The 12,946-nt window shown below is 36.6% G+C and overlaps 2 protein-coding genes across 2 annotated transcripts; both read right to left on the bottom strand.

Annotated features, from left to right (window-relative positions):
- Nucleotides 1-803: 803 nt before the first annotated feature.
- On the bottom strand, nt 804-2,051 carry LOC130721523 (NDR1/HIN1-like protein 6). Its single transcript, XM_057572327.1, has one exon. The coding sequence runs from the start codon at nt 1,721-1,723 to the stop codon at nt 959-961; it is 765 nt and encodes a 254-aa protein (XP_057428310.1). The 5' UTR covers nt 1,724-2,051; the 3' UTR covers nt 804-958.
- A 1,366-nt stretch (nt 2,052-3,417) lies between these two features.
- LOC130721276 (UPF0426 protein At1g28150, chloroplastic) lies at nt 3,418-5,883 on the bottom strand. The gene is made up of 3 exons (XM_057572040.1): nt 5,736-5,883; nt 5,466-5,645; nt 3,418-3,693 (listed from the first exon to the last, which is right to left on the bottom strand). The coding sequence occupies exons 1-3, from the start codon at nt 5,778-5,780 to the stop codon at nt 3,517-3,519; spliced, it is 402 nt and encodes a 133-aa protein (XP_057428023.1). The 5' UTR covers nt 5,781-5,883; the 3' UTR covers nt 3,418-3,516.
- Between the last annotated feature and the right edge of the window lie 7,063 nt (nt 5,884-12,946).

Here is a 12,946-nt window from a genome sequence, read left to right as displayed (position 1 = left end):
GTTGGAAGCCAAACGAACCAACACAATGATTCTAATTATATTTCGAACATTAAATATATAACGGTTTCTAATCGTTAGTTTTTCAAGAGATACTTCTCTTCACCAAGGGATGTTAACATCTCTATATAAAGAGATACTTGGGCAGAAAAAATCAAACATAATACATGTGCGAAATTGGCATCTTCCTTACCGATTTCTCTCACATTTCCATTATTGTAAATCATCCTTCACTTCACTAATGCATGAGTGAAGTGTGAGAATCATACTTCTGTCAACTATTGTCAAAGATACGCTTGGTGTGTTAGTGCAAACCACATCAAGGGATTCATAGTATCCTGAAGGGAATTCACCGGTTTATCTCAATTGCATCCAATATACAGTAATTGGTAGGGGCGAATTGAACCTAAAGGTTAGTGCTTAGGCATGCTTTGAATCTTCAAGTGCTTCCGTCATCAACTTCATCAATTCAAGAGTTGCAGCATCTTCCCCAATACAGATTATTTCCCAACATTGGCTACATCGATGGCAGTCTTCCCTGCCCAGACAAATTTCTCAGTGCAGCTAAAACCAAAATCAATCTTGCATGCACTCACTAGATGCATCAAGATCAATTAACTCTTCTTGCTATTGTCAGTTCAGCTGCTAACATTGTAATCACCATGCTTGGTGGTGTTGACACTTCCAAAGACGTATGAGATGCTCTTAAGACTATGTATGCAAATTAATCTCCCAGCCGCACTCTTTCGCTCAAGCAAATTAATCAACACAAAAATATTTCAAGGAACTGCTGCAATAGCAGTTCATTATTCAGCAAAAAAGTTCAGGCAAAAAATAATAAAAAACACTCCCATCATGGGAACTAAGGCAAACTCCCCCATTCCAATCCAAAAAAAGCAAAAAGAATAAAATATACATCACATATACTATGACAAATTAATTAACTCTCCCACCATAGGAACTAAAGTTTCATTCTGAATTTACAATTGCTAGCCTTGATGCTAATCAGATTATTAGAAGATAAGCTATCCACCACAAGCTGGCATTTTCCCAACACTCTCACCTTCCTCAATTTCAACCTCCCAAGTTTAATGGCAACCGGCGCGTGTATGTTGAGATCCAATGGAACGCGTCCGGTTTGTTGTTGCTGCTGCAGCGCCGCCATTAATGTGCTTCCGCCCTGCACTTGACCAGTTAGTGCCACATTGAGCACTGTTCTGTTCTGGTGACCTTGGTAGAATTGAGGTAGAGACCCTTCACAGAGCATTGTTTTTGTGTACCACACACTCAACTTCCCTCCTTTCTCATAGTAAATGCCAATTTTTTTGTTTGGGTTGTCTGCTGTGATCTTCACATCAAATTTTGCATAGAGGCTCATGTCAAAGTTGAGCCTCAGATCAGTTATCCTCAGAGAGTTCACAGAGTAATTGGGAAGTTTTGGTTTGAAGATTAGGTAGAGGATTCCAGCACTTGCAGCCAAGAGAATGAGAATCAGGATAAGCAAGGTTAGTGTCCAACATATGCACTTGCAAAAGTAGCTTCTTTTTGGTGGTGGAGAGTGAATTGTTGCTGGAATAGCATGAGGTGGTGGAGGATGGCGATGTACTTGCACAGGGTTTCCCTTTTCTGATCTAAAGGAACCTGGTGGTACTAATGGGGCTGTCGGGTGTGGCGGCCGTGCTTCCACCTCCACAGGGTGGATCCTCTGTCTTTGAGGATCAACCATGGATACAAGTGGAAATGAGATGGAAGAGAAACTGAGGTGTGAATGAATCAAAATCCACGAGGAATTTGCTGAGGGAGGTCTTCTTCTCTCTGAGATTTTGTGGTGGTACCACCTTTTTATTTTAAAGACTGAGCATGATAAGCATTATGTTGCTTCTATAACTACCTTCCTTATTTGACTTCTTATTGTGAAATACTAATAGAAAGTGTGTTAATTGGTCCTGCAAATGGTGTGGTTACCTTCCTCACCTACAAATATATTGTAAATTACCAGAAAAGGATAGTGGTAGTTCATCTAAATATGCAGTTTTAGTTGACTTGCGTCAGAGACAAGGATTCTTAGCTTTCACTTTTTATTTTTTTCATTTAAATTCATGTTGAAGCTAGGACTCCTTTACAAGTAATGTAAGTTTGAGTTTGACAGTCACATGATTCATCAGCTTACTTTATATAAAGATAACAATGTTAGATACACATGTCTTCACATCTTTATAGTTCTATTATTTGATTATAGTTGCTAAAACGTTTTTGTTTCAATGTGTAACATAAAAATGGCATGTGACGGGTAATTTTTGCCATAAGATGTGCAAAATGCAAATAGGCATATTGGCAATATTCAAGTTTGCTTTGCAATGAAGGAAACCTTACTTGCACATTAAGGCTGCGTTTCATACATTGTACGAGAAGTCACTATGGTATATTGGAGAAAAGTTTCAGTCCTCCCTATTAGAACACTCATCACTATTTCACTATGCAAAACTAGTGCTATAGTGATATATTTTTGTGATTTTAAATTAAAAAGTTTAACAGTATGAATAACTAACCATTCATGGCTATGTGTCATCAATATAAATGAAAGTGTATAATACATGAAGACCATAGATTTGTCCAGTACATGGATAACTTTGTGTACAGGTTAACTTTTATCATGTCTTAGGGAAAATCCAAGCAATTGTTAATTGTCATTTCGATTATTCCTTCAAATCAACAGAATTGATACAACTATAAATCTAATGAATTATTACATCCATTCTATAAAAAGACACTTTTATCTAACTATTAACTGTTAAATTTGTATCTGTTACGGGACAAACGGTAAAAAAATGTTGTTATGCGACTGAGATCACGAGTTCAAGTCCTTAAAATAACTTACTGTGCAGAATAAGGTAAGGCTGTGTACAAGAGATCTAGTGGTCAAACCCCTTCCCCAAACCCTGCGCATTGCGGAAGCTTTCGTGCACCAGGCTGCCCTTTATGGACAAACAATCGGCTCTTTGAAGTACAGTGTTTGGGCATTGAATACACAATGGATGGGGAAGTGTGTAAAAAAGCAAAGAATTAAATGGACTTTAGCTTTCCCTTTCTTCACATGGAAGAGGGAACCTTAAGTTCTAAAAATATCAGGTGAACCTCTCCTCCCTGGCAACCAAACAACGGTAGTTGCTCTCTATCTCTCACTTCCTCCCCTTTCTTTATGTTCAACCAAACAATGAATAAAAACAAAAACTGTCCTAAAAGCACCTCTTGCAAATTCCCAAAATAAAACACTTGAGGACACAATCAAGCTGGCAGTAGCAATAGACCCCAACTCCACTATACCAAGCCAAGCAGATCAATAAATCAATACGAAAGTAGACATCTACCATCTTAAAGGGGATAAAGAGAAAGGATTAGAGTTGTTCTCTATGTCACATATGCGATAAGATTATACTTTATAACCAATTAAACCAATTCATATTGTACTATTGGCATGCTGATCCTATATGAAAGTTGTAAAATACAAAGTGGCAAGTTTTATTCAATTACAATCTCTTGTGGAGCTGCTTCAGTTGTTGATCCTTCCGTGGTTGTTTCTTCTTCATCAACACCAGCAGCTTCCACTGTCCTTGTAACCCATTCCTTCAGAGGCTCCTCATTTAAATCAAGCCTTAAAATACCGGCAAACATGCCACCCAGGAATGCTACTGGTTCCTGCAGATATAGCACAACAAAAGTCGGGAAAACAATATCAAATTTTCAATGCATACCAATGAACATTTTTATGGGTTGAACAAAATGCTTCCACATTATAGGATTGTGACAAAATTGAATTTAGCTAAATAGTAGGAGTCAGGGGATAGGAAGTCAGCTAAGCATTTAACAAACTAACAAGGTCTCAAGTTAGTAATACAGAAAGAATTTCATTTTCTTCTTCTTTTGCATGAAGAAAAGCTTTTTGCTTTCTCAGAAAAATTTCATAAAATTCACTCGAGATTCGAGAACACTATACATTTGCAATATAAACACAACTAACGAATAGGCTAAAAGCTAGTTCAGATGTGATTTATTAAGAGGGGAAAACAAACAATCTTTTCATTTAGTGACTTCAAATAGAGCACTGGGAAGCCATGGCCCTCTGCTGTTGGACATATATAAAAAACAGAAGAACTACATCTAAAGGTCACAAGTATTGGTAAAGTCTAAATATACTTAATAAGGAAAGGAAGCATTGCACCGATGCCAAAATTGACAAATTAAAATATTCTAATCATATCTTATATGTTAAGACTTAAAACTCATATTTTTCTACAGCAGTTTGTATGTGTATGCTTGACATATATTTCACTTTCAGTATCCACCATCCGGTTAGCTCATGATTAAATTATCAATCTGGATTTCAATTATGGATCAAAAACAAAAATGAACTTTGCACCACATTCAGTGTCCACATGATTATAAGTTATGAAATGAGACAATTGTCTGATTACTATAGATGGAGATATGACAGATATAACTAATAACCTAATGTGAAGATATTTTAATCAAATTTAACTATCAAATGTAGCAGACTAGTAGCAGCATAATTTTGATGTCATTTTTTCAGCAGATACTTTTTTCTCAATATAACTATTATCTGTCAATAAACTCATTTGTTCATGAACCAGTAGTTAAGTGTTTTGTCTATGGACGATAATTAAGATTAAGCTGACTTCTAAAGCTTCTAACAAAGGTCACATGACATAACAATCTGAAGTAGCAGGCAATTCAAACTTTAGTTATAGCATATAGTCCCACCAGTCAACCACAAGCATTTTTCAAAGCCCTAAATCTGCATAGGGCTAGTGTATGATGTTAATTGATACCCCCTCATCTCAGTGTTGTCAAATATCCGCGCCAAATCTCAAGGCGGATTTCTAGCAAGCCGCCATGGCCAATATTCAACCATATACCATCAATATTTGTCAAATATGGCTTGTTTTTGGCTTTCCGCCATAATCAGTCATCCGCTATTAACAACACTGCAGGAGCATCTTCCTTTCAATAGTATTGCATTTTCCAAAAAGAAGAATATCCCTCTTCCTCACAGCAATTTTGTGAACTTAATCACAGGTGAATAAGATTCCTCAAATTGAGCAACTAAGTTCACATTACATTAGCCTCTCTACACTACACTTGTCTCAATTACCCTATCTCAAGGGAAAAAATAGACATTTTAGATGAAAAATATTTCACTTTAGTTTCCTATAATCAAAGTCCATTACAGTAAAAACCAAGAGATATTCTCATCTAACTGCCATCAATTAGACAAATTCAAAATTTGCAGCTGGGCAACAAACATTTTAATTAAATTGAGTTCTTCCTAGCTCAATTCACATATTTTTGAAGATATCAAAATATGCTAAAAATTAAACATATTCCAGAAAAGGGAAGAAATTGGCCACAGAATCCAAGCGAGAAAGAAAAGCGATATGTAAAAACAGTACCTTGAGAGCTTCTTGGACGATGGGGTCTTGAGCTGGATTAAAGAAAAACGCTGTAACCCCATTCCCAGTTCCGTGTGAATTGCTGTTGGAATTGAAAGCCATGCTTCTGCTCCTTCCTCCTATCCTTCGCCCTCGTAAGCTTGATGATGATGATAACCTAGCTTCATGCTTCAATTTCCACTGTGAATTGAAGAGAAGGGGGTTAAAATCAAAGGCATGAGAATTGAGAAGGATTGGTAGAGATAAGGAGAAAGTAAGAGAGTAACGGACCTGAGAACATGGCAGTGGCAGAAGAGAATGACAAAGGAGAGACATGGCTTGCTCTGTTGGAGGTTGGAAGTTGCAATGCCAACCTTCCCCTAGTACACACAAACTAAATGAATCTGATAGGTAGAAGCAACTCCCTCCTCCATTGATAGTGAAAATTATTTTTATTTTATCAAAATTGATTGATGATCCATGATAAAGTTTGAAATTTTTATATTTTATTTATTAATTTATTTCTAACTCATTTATCTCCAATGTGATTGGATGATGGGTTACTTAACCCAAACTTTATCATGGGTCATTTAGACAACCTCTTTAATATACTAAAAACCAGAGCTAATCCATTTATATTTTTGGCAAATTAAAATTTTGGTAATAAGGTAAGATGTTAATGTCAAAAAAAAATAAGGTAAGATGTTGGTTTAATGATAGACAAGTTAGATCACTTTAAGGGTGAGATTACAAGATTAAATCATTTGTTGTGAGAGACGATACCACCGTATTCCAAACAAATTAACACTTACAATGACAAATAAAATTCACAAAAATAGAAGATCATCCGACACACTAATCTTTCTCAAACTCAACTCCCCTTGCATTAACCCAAGCAGAAAAAAGCAAATCTAACATACGCGAAACATTGTGAGAGATCATTAAAAGAAGGTCTTGATTAGCACTCATCTTAGCCATGAAGTCCGCACGAGCGTTACCTTCTTCAAAGTACGAGTCACAAGCACACTCCAATTCAAAGCCAAAATACATATAAGAAATCAGAATAGCAAAAGACAAACTTGAAATTCCTATCCCAAGCAAGCTTTAAACCTTCAAAGATTCCAAAAAGTTAGCTCAGGATTTCATAATTATCACCTAATTGAAAAATCTCACAAACCATTGGCCAAATGACCACAAATGCACCCACCATACCCAACACGATTTGAACTACCCAAGTAGCTACCATCCACATTGAGTGCCACCGCGAGAGCACGCAGTGCCAGCCAATTTACCTACCTAGCTTCATCACCACCTGGCCTAGGGGTGGCAGTAAAAGCTCCTTGAATGTCGTCCACCAACGAGACGATGTTGGTAATAACCACCTCTACTCGCAAGTTGATATTCTCAATGCACCACTAATTCGCATCCTCTATACGCACCAAAGGGTAGCTAGCACCCAAGGATTCAAACCTCACAACATCAACATCACCCAATCCCAAACATCAAAGTTCAAGAATGCAGGTGAGCCAAGATCAAATCCTAAATGAAGCCAAACTGCACACACATGGACAAAGTCCCAAAGGAAATACATCACTGGTTCACCTCCATCACTACATCTCAAACACAAAGAAGAATCCGATGAGCCCCTGTGATGACTAAACTCATTTATCGGAATCGCCCTCTTGTAGGGCAACCAAATAAGCATCGATAATCTTGAGAGGGGATTTGAGTTTCCAAACCCAGCTCTAAGAAAACCTCACCTCCACACCAGCAAGCCCTACTCCAAGCCTATCCCTCATCAGCCACACATAACCCCAACCAGAAGAGTACTCCCCATTGATACATATGGACCGGCTAAACTTGTTCTCCACGTGATCAATAAGACGCACTCTTCTTCGCAAAATGATCTCCTTAATATAATTAGGAAAGATTGTGACAAGGCTATCCAAATCCCACTAGTTAACCAAATATCCCAAACACAAAGATTTGTATTTTAAATGTCAACAAAATTAAGGTAGAATATTATAAAGTGGTTCCTAGAGAAACCAAGGAACGTACCAAATAAAGGAGCTTCCAACCCCAACTTACACGAGAAGCCATGTCAAAGACAATTTTTTCCCTTCACAATAGGGTTCCAAGCTGGGGAGCCCTTAACATCTCTCCCAAATAGAAAATTACCATCCGACATATAAGTCGTTCGAATCATGTGAACACAAGACTTATTTGTATAATGGAGAACCTGTCGCACATTCTTTCCCAATAGAGCTATATTACGATATCTAACTTGCCGAAGACCTAGCCAACAATACTTTTAGGACGGGTCACAGAATCCCAATTCACAAACCTCTACCATTGCCACCCTTCGAAACAAACCCCTTGCGGATTTAAGAAGTGGCTCATACAATAGGACGACATAGAGGCGAAAATAGATTGGGCCAATATAAGACGCCACTGTGTAATCATCTTGCACTTCATCTTATCTATAATAAAATCAAATCCTTGCTCCGTGACCCGTTTATTGAAAACCAAGAAGCCCAAATACTTGCCAAAATTGAAATTAAAAGAAATACCAAAGATTTGGACAAAAAAATATATACCAAATATATTAGAGATGGATTTAGCTGTAGACAACCCATCACCTTGGACTTCTCCACACTCACCTTAAGCCCACAAGCCCTACAAAAATTATCTAGAAGATCCTTCATTTGGCGAACCTGGCTATTCTTTGCCTTAACAAAAAATAAAACATTATCTGCAAAGAACAAATGAGACGACCTTGGGCTATATATTCTGTGCGATATGTGTCGGGGACCATTTACCCTCAAAGATCGCAGCGGGAGTGGCAAAGCTTTGACGCTCCATGCACAGGACAAATAAGTATAGAAATTATGGATCACCTTGCGTCAACCCACACTTAAGAGCAAAAGGAGGCATTGAAGCTTTCCTCTATTCCAAAGAACTGAGAGCGAGGATTTTGAAGGTAAAAAAATGTAGAAGTTGGAATCTAAATGTTTTATACCATGTATGATTTGAAGTCTAGATTTTTATCTGCCGGTGTTGGTGAGATATTTTTTCTCTCTCGTAGTTTGAAACTTTGAATGTGTGAGCTTGCGAGCTTGATTTAAAATGTGTATTTTTAGCAGTCCCGATATATACACACCTTGTACAGTAAACCTCTCCATTTCCACCTTGTACACGTAAGCATCTGTTGATCATTTTCCATGTCAGCTTACAGGTTGGATGAGAGAGGTAAAATCAAGTTGGATGAGAGAGATTGGAAAATTGAAAGGGGGCAAACGAAATTTTGAGTCTAAAATTAGACAGCAGCCTCTCTCTCATCTTCACCTCTAGGGTTTTCTTGCTCAGCCACCGTCCCCCCCACCATTTTGCTCAGCCACCGTCGCCCCCAATAAAGCAAGTCCCCTCCGCTGGGATCGCTCTTCCACGTTGTCGCTGGGTTCGGTCCTCCCTCGTCCCCACCGCAGCTCGCCCTCACTCTCTCTTGCCCTAGTTCAGAACCACCATTTCTCCCCCTTGAGAAACAAGGTATGCTGGTGCTTGTTATTGTATCTATTTCCAATCAAAATCAACGTCTGGGTCCTGATTATTTTCCCCCAAATGCATGTATTTGTTGAAAAATTTGATTTTGGTGAATTGATATGGGTTTAGAGAACCTCCCCTGAATAATTTTGATATGGGTTTAGAGAACCTCCCCTGAATAATTTTGATATGGGTTTAGAGAACTTTAGAGAACCTCCCCTGAATAATTTTGATATGGGTTTAGAGAACCTCCCCTGAATAATTTTTCTGTTGTATTGATTTAGTTTCATTTGGGTGCTGTAAATTTTTCTTTTTATTTCTTCTGGGTATTTTTCTCTGCTGTTTTTTTTTTGTACCCATGGATTGGATCATTCCTCATTACTTTCTGGATCAATAAGTTTGTGTGCATGATATCCATGCACATCTATCACATGTTCTGTGTCCATTAAGAGGCACTGATTTTGATTCCGCTTGTACAATGCTCCTAGTATTTTCTTCAGAAACCATGTTTGGCACATGTGCTTTATGAGGTTCCTTATGGTGAAGTGAATTGTAAAGTTGATTCTTTGGTTTTTTATTTTGTCATTTGTAGGAAGAGTATGAATGTATTCTGCTTTTGAATATATTGTCCAGCTGTGAACCAAATCTCTGGTTTTTCTGCAACAGGGATCCTCATAGTCAAAGGAAGATGGTGATACTTGCTTTTCTTTGCCATTTAAACTTGTAGAAGGTTGGGTCATACAAGTCTCAATTTGCTGCTGCTCCTCCTCCCACACCAAGCCCAGCTGCAGCCACTCACCCTTTTCTGCAAAATATGGTGAGTTTTGCTTTTGATTGGGTTTTCTCTACCATCCCGCTTCAATTAATTTCTGTTTTGCCCTCATTCAACATTGCTTTGTGTTTCCGTGGAGTTTGTTAGTTTTTAAAATAAGTCTGGTGGTACTTTCTTGTTTTGCTTAAAAGTACACTTATATTTCGCAAAACATGTAACACCAAAATTGAACATGCATTTTTTTTTCCAGGTACGTTTTAGGCACACTTGTAAGACAAAGTGGCTTGTTAAGGTGAATAAGCATCTAACAGATGCCCAAAGGTCTCGAATTCAGAGAACCCCGTTTCACTCATTAATGGAAATGCCTGAAAAATTACGTACCAATTGCATATTGTTGTCTAACTTAGCGAGTCGGTGGGTGGAGAACCGTTTCGGTTTTAAAATACAAGATAATGTAGTGCCTTTTACTCCACTAGATGTATGTTTGTCACTAGGATTGCGTGTAGTTGGACTAAATGTGAATTACAATGGGGATGAAGATGTTGAATGTCATACCAAAGGTTTATTTAAGGAGGAAGAAATAACAGTTAAGACAATAGTTAAGCAACTAAGGAGGCATAAAAGTGATGACAAGGTTGATGACTTTTGTAGGCTATATATCCTTCTTGGGTTTGCAACGTTTTATTTCCCGCAGAGTTCAACTAGTTGTTTGTTGCGAATGTTAGATAATCTAAATTCATTGCAAGAATATAGTTGGGGTGTTGCTGTTTATGATACCTTGGTTCTAAGCTTGAGTTGTTGTGCAAAATGCTTGAATAAGTCAAAGAATAAATCAGTTGTGAGGATAACCGGTTGTGCAGCCATAATACAGGTACTTTGTAGTATGTTTATTATTATTGCTAAAATTTGCTATGGTTGTTTAAAATATTTTATTTGCATTTCTTCATTTAACTAAATGATTTTCTGGTGCTGATATAGATTTGGGCTTTGGAGCACATGTTCTTGCGTGGAAGACCTATATGTACTGGGAAAAAATCATGATGAATGCCACATTGAGGAACAAAATCTGCAAGTAAGATCCAACATATACACGCGTCTTAAGGATGAACCAAGAAAGCGCATTGAAAGTGCAGTAACTAGATCACCTTGGACTACATATCAGAGGAGACACAACAAGGGCAAGGAGGTTAAAGCTGGAAACTTGTAACAGTTTTTGTTATGTTCTTTTTTGAAGAGAATGGTCATGTTTTAAGTAGAAAATCTTTGTTAATTAATGGGGTAGCTTTGATGTACTATGTAGATGCACCATCTATGGTGGTTTTGTTATGTCCATTGAGAATATGAGTCCTAAACTCCTAATCCTATTCATGTGTTTTAGACATATATTTATAGTCTTTATTAAGAGCAACTACCCGCAAAGTCAAACATTACTACCCAAGTATATGTAATTACAATAATGTGATATTTTGTTATGTGCCACTGAGATTACAAGCTCTTAATCTACTTCAAAATTAAAAACATCGTTATCTATCATAATTTATTTATATCTGATTTGGTAACCAATTGTACAAAGATATACCCATGTTTTGAACCTGAACTACCCATCCACTTACAGTCAATTTCAGATTAATCTTATCCACTTAATTGACTCAAATACCAATTTGTGGGACAACTATATTTCATTAGACAATGTTTAACAATGGTTTCAAAATATTCATCCCAGTTTTGGACCAAAAACTATTGGAAGTGGCCTTATTTGAAAGCAACAAACCACGAAGTTAGACTATACTACCCAAGTATATGTAATAACTATAATTTGATATTTTGTTATGTGCCTATGAGATTACGCTCTTAATCTACTTCAAAATTAAAAACATCGTTATCTTTCATAATTTATTTATATCTGATTTGGTAACCAATTGTACAAACATATACCCATGTTTTGAACCTGAACTACCCATCCATTTACAGTCAATTTCAGATTAACCTTATCCACTTAGTTGACTCAAATACCAATTTGTGGGACAATTATATTTCATTAGACAAAGTTTAACAATGGTTTCAAAATATTCATCTCAGTTTTGGACCAAAAGCTATTGGAAGTGACCTTATTTGAAAGCAACTAACCACGAAGTTAGACTATACTACCCAAATATATGTAATAACTATAATTTGATACTTTGTTATGTTCCTTTGAGATTAAAGATTCTTAATCAACATCAAAATTAAAAACATGGTTATCTCTAAAATTGATTTATATCTAATATGGTGACCAATCATACACATATATACCTATCTTTTATACAGCAACTACCCATGCACTTACAGTCAATTCAGATTAACCTTATCAACTTAATTGACACAAATACCAATTTGAGGGACAACTAAATGTTAATGAGACAAAGTTTAAGAATGGTCTCAAATATTGATCCAAGTTTAGGACCAAAGACTTCTAAATATAGCTGTATTTGAAAGTAACTACCCACGAAGTTATACGATACTACCCAAGTATGTGTAATTGTTATAATGTTATGTTCCACTGAGATTAAAGGATCTTAATCTACTTCAAAATTAAAACATGTTATCTTTCTTATTTTATTTAGATCTGATATTGAAAACAATTGTACAAAGATATACCCATGTTTTGAACCTGAACTACCCATCCATTTACAGTCCATTTCAGATTAACCTTACCCACTTAGTTAACTCAAATACCAACTTGTGGGACAACTATATTTCATTGGTCAAAGTTTAACAATGGTTTCAAAATATTCATCCAAGTTTTGGACCAAAACCTATTGAAAGTAGCCGTATTTGAAAACAACTACCCTCGAAGTTATACGATACTACCCAAGTATATGTAATAACTATAATTTGATACTTTTGTTATGTGCCTCTGAGATTAAAGGTTTTTAATCTACATCAAAATAAAAAAAACATGGTTATCTCTCAAATTGATTTATATATGACATGGTGATCAATCATACACATATATACCTATCTTTTATACAGCAACTACTCATGCAGTTACAGTCAATTCAGATTATACTTAGCCACTTAATTGACTCAAATACCAATTTGTGGGACAACTAAATGTTAATTAGACAAAGTTTAACGATGGTCTCAAAATATTCATCCAAGTTTAGGACCAAAGACTGCTGAAAATAGCCGTATTTGAAAGCAACTACCC

Source organism: Lotus japonicus, chromosome 5 (genome assembly GCF_012489685.1).
Source record: "Lotus japonicus ecotype B-129 chromosome 5, LjGifu_v1.2".
In the NCBI taxonomy this organism is placed as follows: Eukaryota; Viridiplantae; Streptophyta; class Magnoliopsida; order Fabales; family Fabaceae; genus Lotus; species Lotus japonicus.
Note: the sequence above shows the minus strand (reverse complement) of the source record. Positions and strands in the feature narration are given on the sequence as shown.

Coding starts and splice junctions, on each gene's coding strand:
- LOC130721276 (XM_057572040.1), bottom strand. CDS start 5,780: ATGTCTCTCCTTTGTCATTCTCTTCTGCCACTGCCATGTTCTCAG. Junction 5,646..5,735: donor TGCCACTGCCATGTTCTCAG/GTCCGTTACTCT, acceptor TTCAATTCACAG/TGGAAATTGAAGCATGAAGC. Junction 3,694..5,465: donor TCGTCCAAGAAGCTCTCAAG/GTACTGTTTTTA, acceptor CTATATCTGCAG/GAACCAGTAGCATTCCTGGG.
- LOC130721523 (XM_057572327.1), bottom strand. CDS start 1,723: ATGGTTGATCCTCAAAGACAGAGGATCCACCCTGTGGAGGTGGAAGCA.